The following is a 27,901-nucleotide window of genomic DNA, read 5'->3' on the forward strand; positions in this document are numbered from 1 at the left end:
TGAAAAGTGATACAGGGTAAGTATAAAGAGACATGTGCATCTACTACTGGTTCTGATCGAAGCTTTGTAGAGAAGTGATAAATACACAATTCCAAGAATAGATAACACATAGCCACAGAGACTTTGAACAATTATCCAGTGCTTAAAATGGGACTTAGCAAAATGTAGTTCATGGACCAAATCTGACCTACTACTGGTTTTTTTGTTTTTATTTTGTATCATTAATATAAAATCACATGGGCAACATTGTGGTTACTAGATTTCCCCCATTATCAAGTTCCCACCACATACTCCATTATAGTCACTGTCCATCAGCATAGTAAGATGCTATAGAGTCACTACTTGTCTTCTCTGTTACACTGCCTTCCCCGTGCCCCTGCCTACATTGTGTGTGCTAGTCGTAATGCCCCTTATTCCTTCTCCCTCCCTCCCTTCCCACAAACCCTCCCCAGTCCCTTTCCCTTTGGTAACTGTTAGTCCATTCTTGGGTTCTGTGATTCTGCTGCTGTTTTGTTCCTTCAGTTTTTGCTTTGTTTTTATGCTCCACAGATGAGTGAAATCATTTGGTACTTTTCTTTCTCCGCCTGGCTTATTTCACTGAGCATAATACCCTCTAGCTCCATACATGTTGTTGCAAATGGTAGGATATGTTTTCTTCTTATAGCTGAATAATACTCCACTGCATATATGTACCACATCTCCTTTATCCATTTATCTAATGATGGACACTTAGGTTGCTTCTATATCTTGGCTATTGTAAATAGTGCTACGATAAACAAGGGGTGCAAGGAAACTGGGATCCTACATTCTTAGGGCAAATTCCTGGGAATGGAATTCCTGGGTCAAATGGTATTTCTATTTTGAATTTTTTGAGGAACCTCCATAGTGCTCTCCACAGTGGTTGAACTAGTTTACATTCCACCAGCAGTGTAGGAGGGTTCCCCTTTTTCCACATCCTCGCCAGCATTTGCTGTTCCTAGTCTTTTCTGTGTTGGCTGTCCTAACTGGTATGAGGTGGTATCTCATTGTGATTTTAATTTGCATTTCCCTGATAATTAGTGATGTGGAGCATCTTTTCATGTGCCTGTTGGCCAGCTGAATTTCTTCTTTGGAGAAGTGTCTGTTCATATCCTCTACCCATTTTTTAATCAGGTTATTTGCTTTTTGGGCATTCAGGCATGTGAGCTTTTTATATATTTTGGATGTTAACCCCTTGTCAGATCCATCATTTATAAATATATTCTCCCATAGTGTAGGATGCCTTTTTGTTCTGCTGATGGTGTTCTTTGCTGTACAGAAGATTTTTAGCATGATGTAGTCCCATTTGTTCATTTTATTGTTTCCCTTGCCCAGGGAGACACATTCAGGAAAAAATTGTTTATGTTTATAATCAAGAGAGTTTTGCCTATGTTTTCTTCTAAGAGTTTTATGGTTTCATGATTTACATTCAGGTCTTTGATCCATTTTGAGTTTACTTTTGTGTATGGAGTTAGACAATAATCCACTTTCATTCTTGCATGTAGTTGTCCAGTTTTGCCAACACCAGTTGTTGGAAGAGGCTATCATTTCACCATTGTATGTCCATGGCTCCTTTATCATATATTAATTGACCATATATGCTTATTTAGGTTTATATCTGGGCTCTCTCGTCTGTTCCATTGGTCTATGGGTCTGTTCTTGTGCCAGTACCAAATTGTCTTGATTACTGTGGCTTTGTAGTAGAGCTTGAAGTCGGGGAGCATAATCCCCCCGGCTTTATTCTTCCTTCTCAGGATTGCTTTGGCTATTCGGGGTCTTTTGTGGTTCCATATGAATTTGCTCTAGTTCACTGAAGAATGCTGTTGGTATTTTGATAGGAATTGCATTGAATCTGTAGATTGCTTTAGGCAAGATGGCCATTTTCACAATATTAATTCTTCCTAACCATGAGCATGGGATGTGTTTCCATTTATTGGTATCTTCTTTAATTTCTCTCATAAGTGTCTTGTAGTCTTCAGAGTATAGGTCTTTCACTTCCTTCGTTACATTTGTTCCTAGGTATTTTATTCTTTTTGATGCAATTGTGAATGGAACTGTTTTCCTGATTTCTTTCTGCTAGTTCATCATTAGTGTATAGGAATGTAATAGATTTCTGTGTATTAATTTTGTATCCTGCGACTTTGCTGAATTCAGATATTAGACCTAGTAGTTTTGCAGTGGATTCTTTTGGGAATGTTTACCTTATGCCTTTCCCATCAAAGTATTTTAGAAGCAGTCTGTTTCCTAGTTCCACAGGTTCACTGATGGAATAGGAATTTTGTCCCACACCATGGATCATATCCAGAATATTACCCATACTTGATTTAGATGATTCAGATAATGAGATTTGGAACTTCCAGAGTTGATATTTAGACAAGATTTTAGATTAAGAGTTAATGCTGGAATAGGTTAAAACTTGGGCATGCTGGGATAGGGTTAATTTATTTTGTATGAGGGATGTTTATAAAGAAGAAGGGGTAGGGGGCAGAGGATGGACTGCACTTGGTTAAATACTGTCTCCCAAAATTCATGCCCACACAGTATCTCAATGTGACTTTATTTGGAAATAGTCTTTGCAGATGTAATGAACTTAAGATGAGGTCATATAGGATTAGGGTAGGCCCTATATCCAAGGGCCACTGTTCTTATACAGAGACATTCAGGTACACAGAGAATATAGGGATAATGGACCATGTGAGGATGAAGGTAGAAACTGAAGTGATGTAGCTACAAGCCAAAGAATGCCAAGGACTGCCAGGAAATGAGAAAGAGCCAAAGGATTCTTCCCTGGAACCTTCAGAGAAAGTGGTACTATCAAAATCTTAATTGACTTCTAGCCTTCAGAACTGTCAGAGAATAAATTCCTGCTGTTTTAAGACACCAGTTTGTGGTACTTTGATAGGAGCCCTAGGAAACTAATACACACATGTATACAATTTAACTTCTATATGTAGACACATTCACACACTCTGAAGAACTTGAGTGCTATACGTCTGGAGTCCAACGTTCAAATACTGGCTCCATCACTTCTTTACTGCTACTTAACATCTCTATGACCTTTCTTAGACTACAAAATAGGGACAGAGAGCTTAGAAGATTAAGGATTGAACATGTAGAGTGCCTGGAACTATTATGTACTTACTGTTAGTTCTAAGGTTGCTGTGGTAGTTGTTATTGTTACATGTATATCCTCTTCAGTGAATTGTTTTATCAAGTCCTTTGTCCATTTGTCAAGGAAATTTTTAAGCGATTTTACTATCAATACTTACAAGCTTTGGATATATTAACAGCATTAACCTTTGTCTGCCTTATTTGCCACAAATATATTCCCTGATGTGTGAGAGAGGATTAATATGAAATCAATCATCTGCTGACTTTCTGGCTTCTTCTCATCCTTCTAAGCTTCAGAGGCATCCATTTTTCAAAAGTCTAACCAAATATACAGTTCTATTGCGCTCTAGTAATCATTATTAAACCTAACTCTAATTCATTTTATGGTATAGTGTGAGACAAGGATCTAATGACTTTCTGATCATTTCTCTCATGAAAAAGTGGATGGGTTACGATCTCTCATTGGCTCTGTAAATTACATCTAATGCAGTGTTTTTCAACATTAACATGTCTAACAATCACTTAGGAAATTATTTAAATACAGAATCCTTGGTATATTCTCAGAAATTCTGGTTCAGTAGGTGTGGGGTAGCTTTAAGGAATCTGCATTTTTAACAAACATCCTGGCTGACTTTAATACCTGACCACCACTTTAGAAATGCCATTCTATACATATAACAATAACAACTACTACAACCACCCTAGAGCTAACCTTTATTAAGTATTTAATAATTGCAGGCACTTTACATGTTTATCTGTCATCCAATTCTGTTGGTGGTGGTGTATTTTAGCCATCAAGAAGTAAAACACACTATACATACAAATTCTAGGAATTAAATGTAGAGGAAAAATATTACCATTTTAGAACAAAATCCGTAAGACTCTATAACCTATGGTTGGAATAATCTTTTACCAATTATTCTTTTCAAACAAGAGGGAATTCAGAATTTATCAAGGAAAAGAGATTTAATTAATTAAAAGATAAAATTCAGAAGGCAAAAAACATAACCACTCAAAAGATAAATACATAGAATGGGAAAAATATTTGTATCAGACTTGCTCAATAACGTGTCAAAGTATAAAGAACTTGTATACACTGACTAGACACTATTAATAGGCAGTCTATAAAAGAACAAATCTAAACATAGTAAGTAATCCCCCAGTAATTAGAGTAATGCACCATTAATAAATAATCTTTACCCACTAAATAGAAATAAATGTATAAATACTAGCTATAATTCTTTGCTCTTCTAGTTGTCTATTCTTGTACTAACACCATACTATCTTGTTTACAAGGTCTAACCTAAGCTTTTAAAAATGGTAAGGCAAGTTCCCTCTCCCTGTATTTTTCTATTCTTCTTAGACCTCAGTTCCTCCATAAAATCTTTAAATTCACTTAATTCAGTTCCACAGAATTTTTAACAGATTTTATATGTGCAAATTCTTAAACAGATATCAATAAAATCTAGTATTGAGAAGCTCTATATCATACGGTACCTAATAAATGAGCTTTATAGTGTGCATTCAAATCCATGATCTACTTTTTAGCAAAGTCACCTTGGGCCAATGTCTTCATCCAGTCTGTGAAACAGTAACAACAGTACTTACATCTCAGGCTGAAGAAAATGAAACACATGATGCACAGAAGGTTTTAACACAGTGTTGTACACATAGTACTGCGTTATGACCCCAGTCCAATCCTTTGCACAGTGAGAAAAAACCCATCCATAACTGGGAAGGGGGAAAACTCCAAGTCAGTAAAACTGGTTTAACAGCAAGAAATTCAGAGTACAAAGGTAAGTGTGACTTATTTAAGCTACTTGTGGGCTCTAAATCTAAGCTTAAAAAAAACAAAAATGCTTTAAGCACATTCTGCAAAATGCAGATTCAGAAGATTATAAATCAGTCTAGATAGACATGATAGTGGAACAGACTATTAGCAGCAACAAAGTTGAAACTGAAATCTTAGGGGGATGGAAATGGAGGTTGTCAAGGTATAAGGACAGACAGTAAGGAAGAAGACTCAAAGGAAGAACTACTTTTAATCATAATTCACTGATGAGAATAGTTGTTATACCGGAACGTGAATCTGATATACCATTTTTTCACTGTGGTTGTGTACCCATTTTTCGTTCTTCAACAAATTTAAGGAATATTTCAAGCAAAATGAGAACTAGTTTGTACATTAAATAAATACTTATTGAGCATCTGCTATGTGCTGAATACTTTTAAGTAGTAGGTATGCTGTAGCAAAACCAAGCCTGGTTCTTGCAATTAACTAACGAGGGAGAATAATCAATTAACTAAGTTATAAATACAAATGAGAAAGGCCCCCAAGGAAAAGAGCAGGGAAGTCTTCTCTGAGGTGGTACTGACTTCTTCTCACTCTTCAGGTCTCAAGAGTGGGGAGAACAGGCCAAGGGATCAGTTTTTTGCAATGACCTTCAACAGGAAAGTCTGCTACAGTCAAAGTAATAAAAGATGAGTATGGACAGAAAACAGTTGGCTAAGAGAGCAGCTAGAAATGCAAATGGTGAGGTAGATGAAACAAGATGGGTCATGTTAAGGGGATTGGGCTTAATTAAGAACCAGTCTAAGAGTTGTAAGGAAACTCCTCTAGGTATTTTTAAAGACCACTCTGCTTTGCACAGAGAGTGTACTAACTGAGTGAGGATAAAAGAGAAAAGAAGGAACCAATTAGGAGGCTACTAAAATAGTGCAAGAAATGGTATGGTAAGGAGACAAGAAATAGGCTCTACCACGTTCTTAGTTGTCATATACCACCACTTATTTTAAACTTACTGTATTTAATTCATGGAACAGCTGTTTCCCAAGAGCAGTTTTATGTCACTGTCATTTCAAAGCTATTAAATTAGTATTTAAATTTCAAAATATTGAGTTATTTTGTCCTGCCAATTAATATCCAGGGAAGTTTATAATTAAAATATAAACCTGAAAATATAAAGCCCTAGGAAAAAATTATTTTGGTCTTTTCCCAAATTTATATAATAATTTATATACTGTTTCTGATCCTACTTTATTTTCTAAATATGGAACACACTGAACAATTCAAAAAACTACCCTTTTATATTTTAAACTATAAAGGTTTTCACAGTAGATAAAAATAGAAAACGAAGGAAAAATCAACCAGAATTTCCCATTTGGATATAGCAAATTATATTGACAACCTACAAAACCCTTTCCCCCAAGGTTAGGAATGTACAGAACTGATAGTTTACCTATACAAGGGTCCCTAGCATCACGACCCTCTTCTCTGGTCATTCATTAAACAAATATTTACTGAGGGCCAAGCATGAACCAGTTACTTTGTATAATGTTTCTCTCTCTGTTAAGCAGAGAATAAAGAAGTGGTTACAATAATCTCCTTAACTGTGGGCATCTGGCTAGCAGGAATAAACCCAAACCTCCCTAGATCTATCAATTATTTCCTCATGTCCTGCCACACAGCAATGGGAGAACTGGAAGAGGGAAATAAATGATCTGTACATACTAGAAAGTGGCTAAGGTGGCAAGAAGGAAACATCCCACAACTTCCTACATGATGCTTACCTGAAGACAAAATGGGGGTAACAGAACTAAGTCTTTCAATATACTAATAATGCCCCCAAAGGCTGACTCATGTTGAGAGTTGACAATCTAATAACAATGTCTTACAAAGTACAATACTTCCTTTGCTGCTGTCCTGAGTTTTACCTTCCATCATTTAGCAACTCTTTGGGGCTTCCCTTGATCAATTTCCTAACTTATTCTGATAAGCAGAGCTATTCAAATGACTCTCCAGTGATGTCAGCCAGTGTCCACTTCCCACTCTCACTGATAACTGATGCTGTGTCCAACTGCACTTCAGAAATTACTGACACAATAGCAATACTAGTGACAACTGAAAAGACCTCTTGCCACATGTGTGACTGGCTTTATCAATGGCTTTTTGGCAATGAAACAGTCAAACAAAAGGAAAAGTCATAGATATCGTGATCAGTCAAATAAGATCAATCAAATATGTGGGGGAAAAAGTCTAATAAAATATAACAGGAAACTAAATCTTCAATTTTTCTCAATTCCTTCTTATCATTTACTATGTTTCAATTAGTAACTACTTGTTTATCCAGGATTGACCAGCAGGGTCCCTCAAACCAACTGGTAATAAATCTGTGTCTAACAGGCATAACCCCAAGCAGATTCAACCTTATGGGCCAACCATCACTGCGCAGTTGTGCTGCCTGCACTCTAAGGAGCAACGCCTCTCCAATAATTTGACTTCAGCAAAAGTCCGCATAAGGACAGCAGGAAGTATTGAAAGCATATGGGATTGTTCCCATGCTCATTCAGAATCTTTTATAGCAGTGGTTCTTTCCGTTTAAATCTTCTGCGATCCCACTGAAAACTAGATTCTCTTGAGAAAAATGCAGATGTGCACATTCACACAAAATGTAGTAAACAATTTAAAAAATGCCTTGATGTTTATTCAGGGACTTCAAGAACCCCTGCCATTAATAGTAGCGCTTCCTTCTAAACAGTTAAGAAAAGGGTTGTAATAGAAAGGTTTATAAGCAGGTCAGAAAAAAAAGTGGTGGGAAAATGCAAGGTAAAGACTCTGAAAGAGAAAGTGAGAGATGAGAGACAGTGAGACATACTCTGAAGCCGTACTACAGCAAGAAAGTGGTTTATTCATTTGACAAATATTTGCTGGGCATTATGATGAACTAGGTAGGGTGCCAAGCCATACGACAGCAACTCAACTCAGATGTAGCTACATAGCTCCTGCTCTCATACAGCTTATCAGGACCACAGGAAAGACAATTAACTATTCTGATAAATAATTACAAACTGAGATATATTATTGGAATGAAGAAAGTGTAATAAAAGAACCTAGCTTAGAGTGAAGGTTCACAAGCTTCCTTAAAAGACTGAGGTTTAATCTCACTAGGAAGGTAGTTATCTCTGCAGAAATGGGTGTGTGGATAAAGTTAATAAAAATCATCCAGACCAACAGACATAGCAAGGTCCTATGGTGGAGGCAGAGTACAGATTAGGAAATTCCACTATAAATTTGGAAGATGTCAGTTCTCTTATTAACAACTTTCTTCTGAACCTGCTACTTATCTTCTGAAGAAAAGAATAGTCTATTCATTGTAGGGTGGTTGAGAAAATTGTATCAGAAGATATATATAAAGCACTGAATAAAATACCTTGGTACATACCAAGTGCTAACTAAATGTTAGTGATGATGAAAATGATATACTTAAGAGAACCTATGTTCTAATAAAATTGCCTGGGTATAGTCAACCCTGCAATACATGTTAACAGCTCCTCCAGCCGCCAGTGACAGATTTCTAAGGCAAAACATTAGCAACTTAAATGCAGCTGACTCTTGAACAATTTGGGTTTGAATTTCACAGGTCCATTTAAATGCAGACTTTTTTTCAGTGATTTGTGACAATTTGAAAAAACATTTTCTTTAGCCTACTATAAATTTAAGAGTACCATATATAATAAATAAAACATACAAAATATGTGTTAATCATCTGTCTATGTTATCAGTGAGGCTTCTGGGCAACAGTAGGGTATTAGTAGTTAAGTTTTTGGGAAGTCAAGTTATACGCAAATTTTCAACTGTGCATGCCTTTGGCACCACAGTCCCCACATTGTTCAAGGGTCAACTGTATTTTAATAATTGCTTATTCTTCATTTGCACTTACATAAATGAACTATACTTAGATGTAGCAAAAATACTACCTAAGGATTAAAGTATACTTTACCAATGAGACTACTTTTTTTTTTAAACAAACCAACAGCTTACCGATGAATTTCAGGAAGTACTTAAATAAAAAAAAGTTCTCATAATTTAATTACTATGTTTTTTGAGTAGAATGCTACTCAAAATTGACTCTTCCTTCTCTTCACTGAGTTCAACTAGATTAACATCTATTAAAGATAAACTAAGCTTTTGGAAAACTGTCCTTACAATCTTTGAAAATACTTTCTTAGTTTTACTTAACTCGTTGAGGTGTAATTTAAAGAGAGAATCTCTGTATTTTTACTTGCCTCTATGGAAAGCACTGTATGAATCCCCAGTAATGGGGACTCTATCCTTTATGCAGAAGTCTGCTACTATTCAAGGACATACGCCCTTTTCTGATATATGCTCTCTCATATACACTACCTTTGAGTAATAAACACACTTTTCCTAAACCTAAATATAATACATATATTACACATAGGATATTACAGATATTTAAGTTTACTGAGATTACTCAATAGATAAGAACTGAGACAAAAAAGAGAGTTAACTCTTGGAAGATACTACAAAAATGCAACATTACCTGGAAAACTAGTCTTCATTATGTCAATTCCAACTTGTAGCTCGGGTTCAGCAGCAAGTACAGCATAGTCCCCTTGATGAGAGATGTTAAAGTTGAAATTGGGGTAAGGATTCAGTGAGTCTTTTGCAAGAACTGGTTTTCCCTTTGCAGTTCTTTGCAAACGAATATTATTCCAAGGGATATTCAATTTCTCTGCAACTAACTTCCTTATCATCAGACGACCAGCCTGTTAAGTAAATAAAACATGTGGTACTTATGTCTACTAAAGACTTAGGTACATTGCCTTTAATATACAAAGTTCATTTTTGTGGTTTCTAAAATACTAATTTTCAAAGGTTTTTAAAAGTACCTAAGTATTAAATACATTATGATTTAAGCAATTCTTAATACAGAAAAAACAGTTAAAGTCCCTCTTTAGCAACTCCCTCAACAAGTAGTCAGTGTTAACAAGTAGACATCCTTCTAGTCTTTTCTCTAAGTACTTAAATATTTCGTGTTCATTTGCTTATGCTTTTGCTATCTATCTACGTACTTGAAATCCTACAATTTCTACATTCTACCACGCGTAAGCTTTTTAACTTGTGTCAGGGATTATTTCATGTCCGTACATGTAGTTCTGATCTGTACACTTTTAACTGCAGCATAGTATTTCATGATGTCAAGGAACCACAATTTGATTGACTACTCCTCTGTTATTAGACCCTTTAGGCTGACTCTAGTTTAGCTGCAATAAAAAAATTCCCCCAGTGAATAACCTGCTGTACCTATATATTTGTGCATACATGCCAGTATTTCTAGACTTTACATACTCATCACTTGGCTTCAACAATTAGCAATGTACGGCCTACCTTGTTTCACTTATACCACCATCCACACTCTCGTACTTCCATTATTAAAAAAGAAATAACACTAAAACCACACAAAAATACCCAAAAGTATAAGGGGGCGAAGTATATTTTGTAAAAATATCTTTCAAGTTTTTTCTCCTTCAGTTCTAACACTGATTTTTAAAAACTGCAAGACTTTGAATTTCAGTTACTTACACATTATAAACAAGTGTAAAATATATTCACCAATATCCTTCCCAACAACTCATTTACTTCACATTCCAAACGAAAAGGATTTTCAATGTAGGGACATAGTCAAGAAATGACTCTTTGAAGTAATGATAGAGGTTGTTTCAAACTGCACTATTCGCAGAGGTAATACTGAGATCCAACTTTCGGTGTGTTGCCTAAAAATACCTAACTAAAGTAAATAATTCTATTTAAAATACTGTTTTCCAAGGTATCTAGTCGTATGCCTGGGACTGCATCCTCCCTGAGCCTGTTTCACTGCTAAGAGGCTGGTCTACGCTCCTACCACAGCTTCGGCGTGTGCAACGCTAAACTAATCACAGAGTCAATATTTTCTAGGGCCTACTGCCCACTACATTGTGCAGGACGCCTTTAGGGATGGGATATTTAATAGGCCGACTAGGCATGTGCAATGTATGAGCCCACGCAAAGAAAAAATCAAATTTGATTAAAACATAAAAACATCCACTACGGGCAAAAAATACAACTACTTCATACACCTATTTTACGGTTTAGCAGGGTCTCTATTTTCAATTACAACGGGGTGCGGGGGTTAACTAATTTGTATAGCTATCGAGGCTGCTGCCGAGGCGACTACAAAGACCGCTGAGCGCAGGCCGTGCGCGCCGGGGCCCCAGCACGCCCACCACTCGCCCCGGCCGGCCGCGAGGGCACAGCAACGCGGGGCTCGGAGACAGAGCGGCAAGGAGACTCCCCGCAGCCCAGCCCCCCGCCTCATCCTCGGCTCCCGGACTCTACCAAAGACCTGCAGTACCATGGCTGCCTTAGCGTCCCGGGCAAAGACGAACTGGCCAATGCGCTCCTTCTCTTCGGGCTGGATCGACCGCACCGCCAGCAGCCACTCTGCTCGGCTCGGCAGCCAGGTGCCGCAGGAAAAGGCCCAACGCACGCCCTCCATTGACGGCACCGAGCAGAACCGCTTGGCAGGTAAAACCATACACCAGGAAAGAGCCTCGCGGCCACCTCGGGTCTGATGGCGCGGACGCTAGCGTGCCCCACCCCCTCCTTCCAGGCGCCTGCGCGGGGGGCGGGGCGTCGCGCACGCCACGAACGCCCGGCTCACCCGGAGCCCGCCCTCCCCTCCCCCTCCCGGCCGCGCACACCGGGAGGAAGCGGCGGGGCGGAGACGGAGGCCCGCCTCTGCGTTCTGCGGCAGCCTGTGACGTCACGCGGAGCGACGCTTCGGGGGAGGGACCCGAGGCCTTGAGCTGGGTAGTCGCGCCACTCACACTTGGAGGAGAGCTAGCGGGACAGCGGTGCAAGCCAATCGCAGTCAGTCCTCTGGAGGCAGCGAGACTAGGGTGGAGACTTCGGAGACTGCAATTGCAGGTGGGTGAGCTCTGGGGTCTGAGGGAGGGGTGGGACGTTGGTGCCTTGTTCCTGGGCCCTGAGTTTGGTCCCCTACGACCCACAGAGGACAGGATTCCCGTGGCTTCCGCAGTCTCTGCCTCTCCTTCGTGTTTGGGGGCGGGAGAGGTTTCCGCGGCGTGGGGTTAGGGGGACTGCAGGGTGGCCCCTGGAGTTTTGCCTCGAGGAGGCCTGAGTTGCCTTCCTTCCCACCGTTCGGCCGAAGCCCCCGCCTAGCCCAGGACGCTCCCTGCCGCTAACAGCCGCCCACCCTGAACCCGCCTTCGAAGGCCGGACTAAGACTGCCCCCAGTGCGGGGCTCCGGCGCTGCCGAAATCCAAGGCTGCCCGCGAGCTGCTGAGCCTTCATTGCGGCCGTCCAGTGACCCCGGTGCTCTTTTGCGACTGCGAAGCCTGGGCCAGGGCCCTAGGGAGAAAAGACTGTTGATGTACCAGTGGTTCCACCATAGCAGAGGTTCTTGCTCAAATGCAGGATAACCAAGTTAAATAACTTAAGCAGCTTTTCAAAGTTACCCTGTGCCTTTGCTCAGTTATTAAGACTTTATGAAGCGATATTCATGTACTTGTTCCCACAGCTGTTGCGTGTAGACTGTAGGTGACTCTGACATGATACACCTCATGATCACAGTCCCTTGCGGGTTTTGATACAGCGAAAAGTTGTTCTCTGCAGATAAATATAAACGCCAAACTTGGTGGTAGATTAAATGCCATACTGTGGATATTTTAGCCAATCCCCATCTTTGGATGCCAGGGAACGTCCACCAAGGCCGGCAGTAGTAATTAACAGTTACCTGAGGATCATTTCCATCTTCTTTAAGATGAGTTTTATTCTTTTGGTATCTATGTTTGTTTGCATTAGCATTTTGTAATATCATGAATCACTATTAATCCTTTGCAGGTAGATGAGATTTTGAACACACAGGTACACAGATCCTCAAAGGGCTATAAAATGAATTACTGGCTTGGTATATCAACTTACTACTGAAAGCCTCTATCAGGTGCTGTATTTAAGATCTGCTTGCCATTTGCAGAGAGCTCACAATCTGGCAAGGCAGATAAAGCACATACAAAAAGCTACAGTAAGGAAAATGAAAAGATATGTAAAAATGTAATGTACTTACTAACGCCCGTATCAGCAATGGTCATGACTCAGTTCTCTACTTTTTATGTATCTAAGCATCATAACTTTTCCACTGTTGTCTAGTTGAACTGATTTTTATAATTTCAATATATTTTCTGTTTCTAAAACACTTATGCTTACATTATCTCACATTTTCTTCTGTGCAGTAATTATTGTTACTGGTGGAGAACTGAGATCAGAAAGAATTTGTGGAATTATTTAAACTAAGGTTTAGAAATTCATAGTCCTTTCTTTTACCATCCATTGAACAAAGCTCTGTGTATTCAATCTATAGAACCTAATATACAGGCAGGGAAATGTAATGGTTATTTGTACTTGTCCTCTCTTCCTAGAATATTCTCTTCCCACATGATCACTTTCTTCATTCTTCTGTATCATCCAAGTCTCGGCTCAAATGTCATACCAAAAGAAAACGTCTCTGCACAAGAAATCTAAAGAGCTCGTGCTCCCCACACTCTATTCCAGCCCTGACCTAGCCTAGCACTCTCCTCTTGGACACTCTTTATAGATTTAACGTGATGCCTTCCCTACCTACCTTTAAATTCTTACTTGTCATTCAAGTCTTAGCTCAAACCTTACCTTTTCTTAAGGACTAACCCAGAGTAACTTTTTTTTAATTGTGTATATAGGCAATTATTGTAGTACTGCCTTATGACACCTCTCTTTTTGTCCTGAATTATTTATGTGTGTGGTATCTTGCAAATTCGGATGTAAACTACTTAAGAGAGAATTTCAGGTATACCTTACCTTTTCCAAATAGTATACATCAGTAAAGGTTTTTGATGAGCTTTTAGAATAGGTTTTACTCTTTTTTCAAGCTAATATTGGTACTTATATTCTACCTTTACTCCCCTCATTTTTTTCTTAAGCAAATATAAGGTGTGCAGTTAATAACTTGCCTATCAATAAACCCCAAACTTTATTATGATACTTTTTATTGCATTGGTTAGGGGGGAAAAGAAGACTAGAATGATAGAGGAATAACAAATTTGTGAGTAATAGTCATCTTGCCAGATCCTGTTCTGTGGCTTCTTCATAAGATTATGAAAGACATGTTCTTCTGCCAGTAAATGACAAAACCTCTCCTAGGTATCAATTTCAATGGAAAGGTATCAAGTGAGATTATCTCTAAAGTTCAGTCATTTATTTAATTGTTTTTTATTTTTTTATTTTTATTTTTTATTTTGTTATCATTAATCTACAATTACATGAAGAACATTATGTTAACTAGGGTCACCCCTTCATGAAGTCCCCCCCCAAACTCCATTACAGTCACTGTCCATCAGTATAGTAGAATCCTTACTTGTCTTCTCTGTGTTGCACAGCCTTCCCCATGCCCCCCTACACATTATACATGCTAATCGTAATACCCCCTTTCTTTTCCCCCCGCCCTTATCCCTCCCTTCCCTCCCATCCTCCCCAGTCCCTTTCCCTTTGGTAACTGTTAGTCCATTCTTGGGTTCTGTGATTCTGCTGCTGTTTTTCTTTGTTCTTATACTCCACATATGAGTAAAATCATTTGGTACTTGTCTCTCTCCGCCTGGCTTATTTCACTGAGCATAATACTCTCTAGCTCCATCTATGTCGTTGCAAATGGTGGATTTGTTATCTTCTTATGGCTGAATAATATTCCATTGTGTATATGTGCCACATCTTCTTTATCCATTCATCTACTGATGGACACTTAGGTTGCTTCCATTTCTTGGCTATTGTAAATAGTGCTGAAATAAACATAGGGGTGCATCTGTCTTTTTCAAACTGGGCTGCTGCATTCTTTGGGTAAATTCCTAGCAGTGGAATTCCTGGGTCAAATGGTAAGTCTATTTTGAGCTTTTTGAGGAACCTCCATACTGCTTTCCACAATGGTTGAACTAATTTACATTCCCACCAGCAGTGTAGGAGGGTTCCCCTTTCTCCACAACCTCGCCAACATTTGTTGTTGTTTGTCTTTTGGATGGTGGCAATCCTTACTGGTGTGAGGTGATATCTCATTGTGGTTTTAATTTGCATTTCTCTGATAGCTAGCGATGTGGAGCATCTTTTCATGTGTCTGTTGGCCATCTGAATTTCTTCTTTAGAGAACTGTCTATTCAGCTCCTCTGCCCATTTTTTGACTAGATTGTTTGCTTTTTGTTTGTTGAAGTGTGTGAGCTCTTTATTGGATTTGTCATTTATGAATATATTCTCCCATACTGTAGGATACCTTTTTGTTCTATTGATGGTGTTGTTTGCTGTACAGAAGCTTTTCAGCTTGATATAGTCCTACTTGTTCATTTTTGCTTTTGTTTCCCTTACCCGGGGATATATGTTCATGAAGAAGTCACTCATGTTTATGGCTAAGAGATTTTTGCCTATGTTTTTTTCCAAGAGTTTTATGGTTTCATGACTTACATTCAGGTCTTTGATCCATTTTGAATTTACTTTTGTGTATGGGGTTAGACAGTGATCCAGTTTCATTCTCTTACATGTAGCAGTCCAGTTTTGTCTGCACCATCTGTTGAAGAGACTATTTCCCCATTGTATGTCTATAGCTCCTTTATCATATATTAATTCACCATATATGTTTGGGTTAATGTCTGCAGTCTATATTCTGTTCCACTGGTCTGTGGCTCTGTTCTTGTGCCAGTACCAAATTGTCTTGATTACTATGGCTTTGTAGTAGAGCTTGAAGTTGGGGAGTGAGATCCCCCCTACTTTATTCTTCTTTTTCAGGATTGCTTTGGCTATTCGGGGTGTTTGGTGTTTCCATATGAATCTTTAAATTATTTGTTCCAGTTCATTGAAGAATGTTCCTGGTAATTTGATAGGGATTGCATCAAATCTGTATATTGCTTTGGGCAGGATGGCTATTTTGATGATATTAATTCTTCCTAGCCATGAGCATGGGATGAGTTTCCATTTGTTAGTGTCCCCTTTAATTTCTCTTAAGAGTAACTTGTAGTTTTCAGGGTATAGGTCTTTCACTTCTTTGGTTAGGTTTATTCCTAGGTATTTTATTCTTTTTGATGCAATGGTGAATGGAATTGTTTTCCTGATTTCTCTTTCTATTGGTTCATTGTTAGTGTATAGGAAAGCTACAGATTTCTGTGTGTTAATTTTGTATCCTGCAACTTTGCTGTATTCCGAAATCAGTTCTGGTAGTTTGGAGTGGAGTCTTTAGGGTTTTTTATGTATAGTATCATATCATCTGCAAATAGTGACAGTTTAACTTCTTCTTTACCAATCTGGATTCCTTGTATTTCTTTGTTTTGTCTGATTGCCATGGCTAGGACCTCCAGTACTATGTTAAATAACAGTGAGAAGAGTGGGCATCCCTGTCTGGTTTCCGATCTCAGAGGAAATGCTTTCAGCTTCTTGCTGTACAGAATAATGCTGGCTGTGGGTTTATCATATATGACCTTTATTATGTTGAGGTACTTGCCCTCTATTCCCATTTTGCTGAGAGTTTTTATCATGAATGGATGTTGAATTTTGTCAAATGCTTTTTCAGCATCTATGGAGATGATCATGTGGTTTTTGTCTTTCTTTTGGTTGATGTGGTAGATGATGCTGATGGATTTTCGAATGTTGTACCATCCTTGCATCCCTGGGATGAATCCCACTTGGTCATGGTGTATGATCCTTTTGATATACTGTTGAATTCTGTTTGCTAATATTTTATTAAATATTTTTGCATCTACATTCATCAGGGATATTGGTCTGTAATTTTCTTTTTTGGTGGGTTTTTGCCTGGTTTTGGTATTAGGGTGATGTTGGCTTCATAGAATGAGTTTGGGGGTATTCCCTCCTCTTCTAATTTTTGGAACACTTTAAGGAGAATGGGTATTATGTCTTCTCTGTGTGTCTGATAAAATTCCGAGGTAAATCCATCCGGCCCCGGGTTTTTGTTCTTGGGTAGTTTTTTGATTACCATTTCAATTTCTTTGCTCATAATTGGTTTGCTTAACTTTTCCATTTCTTCCTTGGTCAGTCTTGGGAGGTTGTATTTTTCTAGGAAGTTGTCCATTTCTTCTAGGTTTTCCAGCTTGTTGGCATATAGGTTTTCATAGTAGTCTTTAATAATTCTTTGTATTTCCTTGGAGTCTGTCGTGATTATTCTGTTCTCATTTCTGATGCTGTTGATTTGTGTTGATTCTCTTTTTCTCTTAATAATTTTGGGTGGAGGCTTATGTATTTTGTTTATTTTCTCAAAGAACCAGCGATTGGTTTCATTGATTTTTGCTATTGTTTTATTCTTTTCAATTTTGTTTATTTCTTCTCTGATCTTTATTATGTCCCTCCTTCTGCTGACTTTAGGCCTCATTTGTTCTTCTTTTTCCAGTTTCGATAGTTGTGATGTTAGACTATTCATTTGGGATTGTTCTTCCTTCTTCAGATGTGCCTGGATCACTATATACTTTCCTCTTAAGACTGCTTTCGCTGCGTCCCACAGAAGTTGGGGCTTTGTGTTGTTGTCATCATTTGTTTCCATGTATTCCTTGATCTCTATTTTAATTTGTTCTTTGATACATTGATTATTTAGGAACATTTTGTTAAGCCTCCATGTGTTTGTGAGCCTTTTTGTTTTCTTTGTAGAATTTATATCTAGTTTTATACCCTTGTGGTCTGAAAAATTGGTTGGTAGAATTTCAATATTTTGGAATTTACTGAGGCCCTTTTTGTGAGCTAGTATGTGGTTTATTCTGGAGAATGTTCCCTGTGCACTTTAGAAGAATGTATATCCTGTTGCTTTTGGATGTAGAGTTCTATAGATGTCTATTAGGTCCATCTGTTCTAGTGTGTTGTTCAGTGCCTGTGTGTCCTTACTTATTTTCTGCCCGGTGGATCTATCCTTTGGGGTGAGTGGTGTGTTGAAGTCTCCTAAAATGAATGCATTGCAGTCTATTTCCCTCTTTAGTTCTGTTAGTATTTGTTTCACAAATGCAGGTGCTCCTGTGTTGGGTGCATATATATTTAGAATGGTTATATCCTCTTGTTGGACTGAGCCCTTCATCATTATGTAGTGTCCTTCTTTATCTCTTGTTACTTTCTTTGTTTTGAAGTCTATTTTGTGTGATATTAGTACTGCAACCCCTGCTTTCTTCTCACTGTTGTTTGCCTGAAATATGTTTTTCCATCCCTTGACTTTTAGTCTGTGCATGTGTTTGGGTTTGAGGTGAGTTTCTTGTAAGCAGCATATAGATGGGTCTTGCTTTTTTATCCATTCTATTACTCTGTGTCTTTTGATTGGTGCATTAAGTCCATTTACATTTAGGGTGACTATTGAGAGATACGTACTTATTGCCATTGCAGGCTTTAGATTCGTGGCTACCAAAGGTTCAAGGTTAGCTTCTTTAGTATCTTACTGCCTAACTTAGCTCGCTTATTGAGCTGTTATATACACTGTCTGGAGATTCTTTTCTTCTCTCCCTTCTTATTCCTCCTCCTCCATTCTTCATATGTTGTGTGTTTTGTTCTGTGCTCTTTTTAGGAGTGCTCCCATCTAGAGCAGTCCCTGTAGGATTCCTTGTAGAGGTGGTTTGTGGGAAGCAAATTCCCTCAGCTTTTGCTTGTCTGGGAATTGTTTAATCCCGCCATCATATTTAAATGATAGTCATGCTGGATACAGTATCCTTTGTCCAAGGGCCTTCTGTTTCATTGCATTAATTATATCATGCCATTCTCTTCTGGCCTGTAGGGTTTCTGTCGAGAAGTCTGATGTTGGCCTGATGGGTTTTACTTTATAGGTGACCTTTTTCTCTCTAGCTGCCTTTAAAACTCTTTCCTTGTCCTTGACCCTTGCCATTTTAATTATTATGTGTCTTGGTGTTGTCCTCCTTGGATCCTTTCTGTTGGGGATTCTGTGTATTTCCATGGTCTGTTCGATTATTTCCTCCCCCAGTTTGGGGAAGTTTTCAGCAATTATTTCTTCAAAGAGACTTTCTTTCCCTTTTCCTCTTCTTCTTCTGATACCCCTATAATACGAATATTATTCCTTTTGGATTGGTCACATAGTTCTCTTAGTGTTGTTTCATTCCTGGAGATCCTTTTATCTCTCTTTATGTCAGCTTCTATATGTTCCTGTTCTCTGGTTTCTATTCCTTCAATGGCCTCTCGCATCTTATCTATTCTGCTTATAAATCCTTCCAGGGATTGTTTCACTTCTGTGATTTCCTTCCTGACATCTGTGATCTACCTCTGGACTTCATCCCATTCCTCTTGCATTTTTCTCTGCATCTCATCCCATTGCTCTTACATTTTTCTCTGCATCTCTGTCAGCATGTTCATGATTTTTATTTTGAATTCTTTTTCCGGAGGACTGGTTAGGTCTGTCTCCTTCTCAGGTGTTGTCTCTGTGATCTTTGTCTGCCTGTAGTTTTGCCTTTTCATGGTGATAGAGATAGTTTGCAGAGCTGGTACGAGTGACCGCTGGAAGAGCTTTCCTTCTTGTTGGTTTGTGGCCTTCCTCTCCTGGGAGAATAGTGACCTCTAGTGGCTTATGCTTGTCAGCTGTGCGCAGACAGGGCTTCTGCTACCTGCCCGTTTGCAATGGAGTTTATCTCCGCTGTTGCTGTGGGCGTGGCCTGGCTGGGGCTGCTCCTTCAAAATGGTGGAGCCCCATTGGAGGGGCAGCCCCTGGGAGGCTATTTATCTCCATGAGGGGCCTCTGTGCTGCATGTTGCCCAGGGGGTTAGAGTGCCCAGAGATCCCCAGATTCCCTGCCTCTGGGCTAAGTGTCCTGTCCTGCCGCTTTAAGACTTCCAAAAAGCACTCTCCAAACCAAAACAACAACAGCAACAACGAAAGATGGAAAAAACGCGTGATTTTCTTTATCCTCAGGTGCTAGTCTCAGGCACCTGCTCATCGGTCTTCTGCCCTGTTTCCCTAGTATTGGGGTCCCTGTCCCTTTATGGCTTCCAGAAAGCACTCGCCAGAAATAAGGGGAAAACGCGCGATTTTCTTTGTCCTCATGCGCCAGTCTCAGGCACCCGCTCACCGGTCCTGCTGCCCTGCCTCCCCGGTACTCGGGTCCCTGTCCCTTCAAGGCTTCCAAAAAGTACTTGCCAAGAAGAAAAAAAAAAAGGGAAAAATGCGCGATTTTCTTTGTCCTCAGGCCTCGGTCTCAGGCACCCGCTCACTGGTCTTGCTGCCCTGTTTCCCTGGTAATGGGGTCCCTGTCCCTTTAAGGCTTCCAAAAAGCACTTGCCAAAAAAAAGCGAAAAACGCGCGATATTCTTTGTCCTCAGGTGCCGGTCTCAGGCACCTGCTCACCGGTTTTGCTGCCGTGTTTCCCTAGTATTGGGAAAAACACGCGATATTCTTTGTCTCCAGGCGCTGGTCTCAGGCACCAGCTCACTTGTCTTGCTGCCCTGTTTCCCTGGTATTGGGGTCCCTGTCCCTTTAAGGCTTCCAAAAACCACTTGCCAAAAAAAAAAAGGGAAAAATGCACGATTTTCTTTGTCCTCAGGTGCCGGTCTCAGGCACCCGCTCACCAGTTTTGCTGCCGTGTTTCCCTAGTATTGGGAAAAACACGTGATTTTCTTTGTCCCCAGGGGCCGGTCTCAGGCACCCGCTCACCCGTCTTGCTGCCCTGTTTCCCTGGTATTGGAGTCCCTGTCCCTTTAAGGCTTCCAAAAAGCACTCGCCAAAAAAAAAAAAAGGGAAAAACGCGCGATATTCTTTGTCCTCAGGTGCCAGTCTCAGGCACCCGCTCACCAGTCCTGCCGTCCTGTTTCCCTGGCACTGGGGTCCCTGTCCCTTTAAGTCTTCCAAAAAGCACTCGCCAAAAGAAAAAAACCGCTCTGGTTTCCTTCCACCTGCTGGGAGCCGGAGGAAGGGGTGCTCGGGTCCCGCCGGGCCAGGGCTTGTATCTTACCCCCTTCGCGAGGCGCTGGGTTCTTGCAGGTGTGGATGTGATCTGGATGTTGTCCTGTGTCCTCTGGTCTCTATTTTAGGAAGAATTTTCTTTGTTATATTTTCATAGATCTATGTGGTTTTGGGAGGAGATTTCCACTGCTCTACTCACGCCACCATCCTGGCTTCGCCCCTTGTATTTAAATTTTGAGGAACCTCTATACTGTTTTCTACATTGACTATGCCAATTTACAGTTACACGAAGTGTAGAAGGATTCCCTTTTCTCTATCCCTAACAGCATTTGCTATTGCCCATCTTTCTGACAATAGCCATGCTGACAACTGTGAGCTGATATATTGGGTTTTTGATTAGCATTCACTTGATGTTTAGTGATATTGAGCACCTTTTCATGTACCTGTTGGTCATTCAAATATCTTTTGAAAGATATCTGTTTAGGTTGCTTTGCCCATCTTTAATTGGGTTATTTGTAGTTTCTTGGCAGTTGAGTTATGTAAATTTCTTAGATCTATTTTAGATATTAACACCTTATCAGATACATGAATTGCCTTTTCATTTGGTTGATCATTTCTTTTACTGTGTAGAAGCTTTTTAGATTGATGGAGTCCCAGTTATTTTTTATTTTGTTGCTTGTGCTTAGGGTATCATGTACAAAAAAAACCTGTTGGTATTACCAGTGTCAATGAGCTTATTTCCTATTTTAACTCTATGAGTTTTATAGTTTCAGGTTTTCATTAAAATATTTAATTGATTTCAAGTTAGGTTTTGTGAGTAGTATGAGACTGGGATCTAGTTTCATTCTTATACATATGAATATTCAATTTTCCCAGCACCACTTATTGAAGAAACTGTTTTTTTCCATTGAGTATCCATGGCTTCCTTGTCAAATGTTAGCTGACCATATATGTGTAAGTTTGCTTCTGGGCTCTTGATTCTTTCCCATTAGTATATGTGTCTGTTTTTATGCCAGTACCATACTGTTTTGATTACTATAGTTTTGTAATATAGTTTAAATCCAAGATGTGTGAAGTTTCTAGCTTTGTTCTTTCTCAGGACTTTGGCTATTGGAGTCTACAGTAGTCCTATATGAATTTTGTTCTTTCTATTTCTGTGAAAAATGACTTAGGAATATTGGTAGGGATTGCATTGACTCTAAAGCTGGGTTGGATAGTATAGACATTTAGTAATATTAATTCTTCCAATCCATGAACACAGGACATCTTTCCATTTTTTTGTGTCTTCTTTCATCAGTGTCTTATACTTTTCAATGTATAAATCTTTCATCTTGGTTAAATTTATTCCTAAGTATTTTATTGTTTCTGTTGCTATTGTAAAATGGGATTGTTTTCTTTATTCTTATTTAGATAATTTGTTGTTAGTGTATAAAAATGCTACTGATTTTTGTATGTTGATTTTGTGTCCTGCAACTTTACTGAATTAATTTATAATAATTGGGTATTTTTTTCAGTGCAGTTTTAGGATTTTCTATTAATAAAATGTCATCTAAACAAAGACAATTTTACTTTTTCCTTTCCATTCTGATGCATTTTGTTTGTCTTTCCTGATTGCTCTGGCTAGAACATCCACTATTATACTGAATAATGGTGAAACTGTACAACCTTATTTTGGTCCTGGTCAGCTTTCCTGATGGGCTACATGATGTTAAAAATTAGCTTCCCTGCCCAGGCAGTGCAGCAAAACAGACTACAGGCTCCTGTTTGGGGGATTGAATCAGGCAGAAGTGCCAAGTTTCCTAGCCAGATGGGGTCACCATCTTGTATTTAGCTTTTTAATAAACTTCTAAATAATTTCCACTAACAACGTATGAGTGATACAAGCTTTTGTGCCGTCTCAAGCATTTGGTGTTACCACTATTTTTTTATTAACCAACCTAATAGATGGGTAGTGATATTTCATTGTATTCTTAATCTTGTATTTCCTTAGTGACTAATGATATTGAACATCTTTTCATGTGTTCGTCTGTATGTTCTCTTTGCTGCAGAATTTCTTTATGTCTTTTGTCCATTTTTAAATTGGATTTTTTTTTTACTGGTGAGTTTTAAGTGTTCTTTACATATTCTAGATATAAATCCTTTATCAGATTTCATTTGCAAGTATTTTCTCCCAGCCTGTAGCTTATCTTCATCTTCTCACAGGGTCTTTAACAGAAGTTTTTAATTTTGATAAAAATCTGTCTATTCACTTTTTTCCTGTATTTCATGGATTGTGCTTTTAATGTCATATCTAAGAACTGTTTGACTAACCTTGGGTCATAAAGATTTTCTCCTATATTTTCCACTAAAAGTTTTATAGTTTTTACATTTTATATTTAAATGTATGATCCATTTTGAGTTTGAAGTGTGATTTTTACAGGTTCAGTTTTTTGCTTGTGGATATCCATTCGCTTCAACACTATTTGTTAAAACATTATCTTTACACATTGAATTGTGTTTGAACTTGAGTTAAAAAACAGTTGGCTTTACTTGAGTGGGCTATTTCTTAGTGATATATTCTGTTCTGATCTTTCTGTCAATCTTTTCACTAATATCATATAATCTTGACTACTATAAACTATAAAATATGTCTTTAAATCAGCTAGACTGATTGTTCCCACATTATTATTATTATTTTTCAAAGTTCTGTTAGCTATTCTGGTTTCCTTGTTTATCCATATAAGTTTTAGAATAATCTTACCTGTACCTACAAAAAAATCTTGCTGCAATTTGATAGGAATTGTGTTAAACCTATAGTCAATATGGGGAGAATTGACAACTTTACTATGCTGATTTTTTTCCAATTCATAGACATGGCATATCTCTCCATTTATTAGGTTTCTTTGGTTTCTTTTTTCAGCATTTTGTAATTTTCAATTCACAAGCCCTGTGCATGTTTTGGTAGATTTATGCCAAAATATACCAAAATTTAATAGTATTTCTGTTATTTTTGAGCTACTTAATACAGTGTATTATATTTTAAATTTTGGTTTCCATGTGTTCACTGCTAGTTTATAGAAAAACAATTCATTTTCATATGTTGATCTTATCCTGTGACATTGCTAGTTCACTTATTAGTTGTATGAATGTTTTTATAGGTTACATGGAATTTTCTATGTAAACAGTCTTGTCATCTGTAAAAATAGAGGCAGTTTGCTTCTTCCTTTCCAATGTAAGTACCTTTTGTAGAATTTTATTGCCTTAGCTGTCTAAGCTTCTAGCACTGTGATGAATAGTGGGGTAAGTAAGAGTGTACATCCTTGCCATTTTCCTCGTTTTAAAATGAAAACATTCATTCTCTCACTACTTAGTATAGTTTCAGCTATAGATTTTTTTTTGTAGATGTTTTTTGTTAAATTGAGGAATTTCTCTATTCCCTGTTTGCTGAGAGGTTTTCTCCTGAATAGGTGTTGCACTTCTCCTTGAATGCTTGCACTGTGTCAGTTTAGATAAGGTTTTTCTTGTTTAGCGTGCTTCAGTGGTGGATTGCATTCTTTATATTCAAACACTGAACCACCCTTACATTCCCTGGATCAACCTACTTGGTCAGAGTGCATAATACCTTTCATACATAGCTGAAATTTTTGCTAATTTTTAAAAATAATTTTTGTGTCTGTATTTAAGAGGGATATTGAGCTATAGTTTTGGGAATTTTTTTTGTTATCTAGGGTACCACAGTAATAGTGACTTAGTAAAATTATCTGGGATCCTTCTCTATATTCTGGAAGAAACTGTATAGATTTTGGTGTTAATTCTTTTTTTTAAATTTTGGTACATTTAATTTCCTTAGTAGTTATAGGACTTTTCAAATTTTATATTTCATCTTGGGTGAGCATTGTAATATGTACTTTTTGAGGAATTGGTCCATTTTATCTGCACTATCAAATTGTTATGTGGAGTTTATAGTATTCTCATATCTTTTTGATGTCTTCAAGGTTTGTAGTGATTCCTCTGTTTAATTCCTGATATTAGTAATTTGTCTTCTCTTATTTTTTGTCAGTGTTGTTCAAGGTTTGTCTATTTCATTGAACTTGCCAAAAAATAAACTCTTTTTCATTGATTTTCTCCACAGTTTTCTGTATTCTAGATTGAATATGTATAGATTTCTGCACTTTATCATTTATTTTCTTCTGCCTACATTGAGTTTATTATACTTTCCTTTTTCTAGTTTCTTGAAGTAGGAGCTTAAATTATTGATTTGAGACTTTTATTCTTTTCTAACATAAGCATTACTGCTATGAATTTTTCTCAGCATTGTTTTGATACACAGTATTACAAATTGTTTTTATTCAGTTTGGTGGTTTTTTAAAAAAATTTCTCTTGAGACTTTCTCTGAATTATGGATTATTTAGAAGTATGTTATTTTCCAAGTGCCTGGAGATTTTCATGTTATCTTTCTCTTTTTGATTTCTAGTTTGATTACATTGTGGTTAGAGAACATAGTCAGTGTGATTTCAATTCTTTTAAGTCATTTGAGATATGTTTTGTGGGTTAGGATATGGTGCATGTTCTATAGGCACTTGAAAATAATGTGTATTCTGTTGTTGGGTGGAGTTTTCTATAAATATTGATAAGATTCTGTTTGTTGATGATGTTGAGTTTTGACATATCATTGCTGGCTTACTGTCTTCCTGTCCTATTAATTTTAGAGAGAGGGTTGTTTAAATCTCCAGTTATAATAGTACATTCATCTGTTATTTTCCCTGTTCATTCAGTTTTTGATTCACATATTTTGTAGCACTATTGTTTGATATATACACAATTACATTTGATATATCTTCTTGGTTGAATAACATTATGATAATCCTTACTGTCCCTTGTAATTTTCTTTGCTGAAATCTACTTTCTCTAATATAAATATATTCACACCTGATTACTTTTAATTAATGCTTGCATAGCATATCTTTCTCCATCCATTTACTTTCACCCTGCTTATATCATTCTATTTGAAGTGAGTTATTTGTAGGAAGTGCAGAGTTGGGTTAAATTTTTTTTTAAATCTACTCTGCTAGTATCTGTCTTCTAATTGGTGTACACAGACCATTTACATTTAGTGCAATTATTGATGTGTTCATACTTAAGTCTTTTTTAATTGTTCTCTGTTTTTTGTCTCTCTGTGGTTTACTTGAACCCTTTCTAGAATTCCGTTTTGATTCAGCTATATGTAAGATTAAATAATAAGTATGTATAATATATATGTTTAGTAAATATGCTAACTATAATACAGCATGTATATTTTATATTAAGTAGATAAGTATTTTACAATATTACATATTGTGTGAAAAAATATATTTTATGACAATATTTGTGTAAATCTTTTACCAGTTTGAGTAAAACAGAAACTTTATGCTTTTACTTTCATTTACCCTCTCTCATATACTCATTATATAGTTGTTTTAAATATCTTAAATTTCAAGTTATTTAAATTTAAATCTTTTATATACATTGAGAGACACATTATTCAGTATTAAAATTTTTGCTTCAATAATCAAACATAATTTACAAAACAAGAAGAGATAGAAGTCTGTTGTATGTAACCATATTGTTTCTTTTACTCTATTCTGTCTTGACACCTTCATGATATTGCAAGATTCTTTCTTTTATCATTAACCTTTTGATTAGAGAACTTCTTTATTCATCTTTTCAGAGTACGTCTGCTCAGGAGAAATCTATTTTTCCTCCACCTCATAATGTCTTGATTTCTCCTTCATTCTGAAAGGATATTTTTGATGAACATAGAATTCTGGGTTGACAATTCTTGTACTTCAGCACTTAAAAATTATTATGTCATTCTTTCTGTCCTCCATAATTCCTAATGGTAAAGCCATTGTCATTCAAATTGGTTTTCCCTTATAAGGTAAGATGCTTCTCTCTCATTGCCTGCAAGAATTTTTTTTGTCTTTAGTTTGCAGAAGTTTGACTATGATGTGCATTGGCATAGATTTATTTAGATTTATCTTGTTTGGGCTTCACAGCTTCCTGAATCTATAGGTTTTTATCATTTGCCAAATTTGGGACATTTTCAGTAATTAGTACTTCAAGTAGTTTTACAGTCTGACTCTCTTTTTCCTCTTCTTTTGTTACTCCGCTGTCAGACAAGAGTAATAGGCTTTTCATCACAATCTCACATGCTCTTCTGATCTTGCTCATTTATTTCTAAGTCTGTTCCTTCTGTTTTCAGCCTGTTTTTTCATTGTATTACACAATATTCAGATTGTGTAGTTTCTAATGTTGTGTCATCAAGCTAATTTTTTCCTATTTCTCCATTTTATTTGGTTATTGTGTTTGTTATAAAATGTTCGTTTGTTTCTTATACTGAAACTTTCTGTTTTTTTCATTTGCCTCAAGCATGTGTGTTACTGCTCATTGAAGCATTTCTATGATGGTTGCTTTAAAGTTCTTGGCAGATAATTCTGACATCTGCATCATCTCAGTGTTGGTGTCTATTGGTTGTTTTTCCTCATTCAGTTTGGTATATTCCTGGCTCTTGGATATATATCCAATATATAAGACTCTAAATCTTGTTTACATTTTGTGTTTTAGTGGGTGTTTTTGACAATGTTCTGTGGAGGTAACCACCTCATTATAGCTCGGTCAGGGTGGAAGTCCAGATCTCCTGCCTCACCTGTGCTGACACCTGGGGCAGGAGAGGCTCCTTTTCCCTGTAGACTGAGCTGGGCATTCAGGCTCCCCCCTCCGCACTCTCTCATCCCACTCTGACTGGGGCAGGACGAGTGCCTTGTTGCTGCTCCTTGTGTGGTCTCTGCTGACAGGTGGGGGCGACCTTATCTCTACTGAGTGGTGATGAAATTCCTAACTCTTCAGGAGGCCTCTCAATCCACCCCAGCAAGGAGAGGGAGGGATGCAGTGTCATTGCCAGCTGGGGTAGAAGTACAGGCTCCCCATGAGCCATGTTATCTCCACTGATGTGTGCCAGGAGGTGGCGGACACTTGTCACCTTCTAGCAGAGATTAACAT

General features: G+C 37.9%; 2 protein-coding genes across 3 annotated transcripts in view; one reads left to right on the plus strand and one right to left on the minus strand.

Annotated features, from left to right (window-relative positions):
* Positions 1 to 11,617, minus strand: part of AASDHPPT (aminoadipate-semialdehyde dehydrogenase-phosphopantetheinyl transferase) — a 37,513-nt gene extending 25,896 nt beyond the window's left edge. Inside the window, exons 1-2 of the mRNA XM_036994709.2 lie at positions 11,325 to 11,617; positions 9,474 to 9,699 (exon numbers count right to left, since the gene is read on the minus strand). Of these exons, the coding sequence (XP_036850604.1) occupies positions 9,474 to 9,699; positions 11,325 to 11,507 (409 nt within the window). The 5' untranslated portion in view covers positions 11,508 to 11,617. The remainder of the gene's footprint in view (positions 1 to 9,473; positions 9,700 to 11,324) is intronic.
* A 126-nt stretch (positions 11,618 to 11,743) lies between these two features.
* KBTBD3 (kelch repeat and BTB domain containing 3) overlaps positions 11,744 to 27,901 on the plus strand; it is a 36,366-nt gene continuing 20,208 nt past the window's right edge. Inside the window, exons 1-2 of one of the 2 annotated variants that reach the window (XM_017675543.3) lie at positions 11,765 to 11,899; positions 24,022 to 24,095. The gene's annotated coding sequence lies outside the window, so the exon portion shown is untranslated. Of the gene's footprint in view, positions 11,900 to 24,021; positions 24,096 to 27,901 lie in introns of both variants that reach the window. The other variant, XM_017675541.3, reaches the window with a different exon arrangement.

This window comes from Manis javanica, chromosome 6 (assembly GCF_040802235.1).
Source record: "Manis javanica isolate MJ-LG chromosome 6, MJ_LKY, whole genome shotgun sequence".
NCBI lineage: Eukaryota > Metazoa > Chordata > Mammalia > Pholidota > Manidae > Manis > Manis javanica.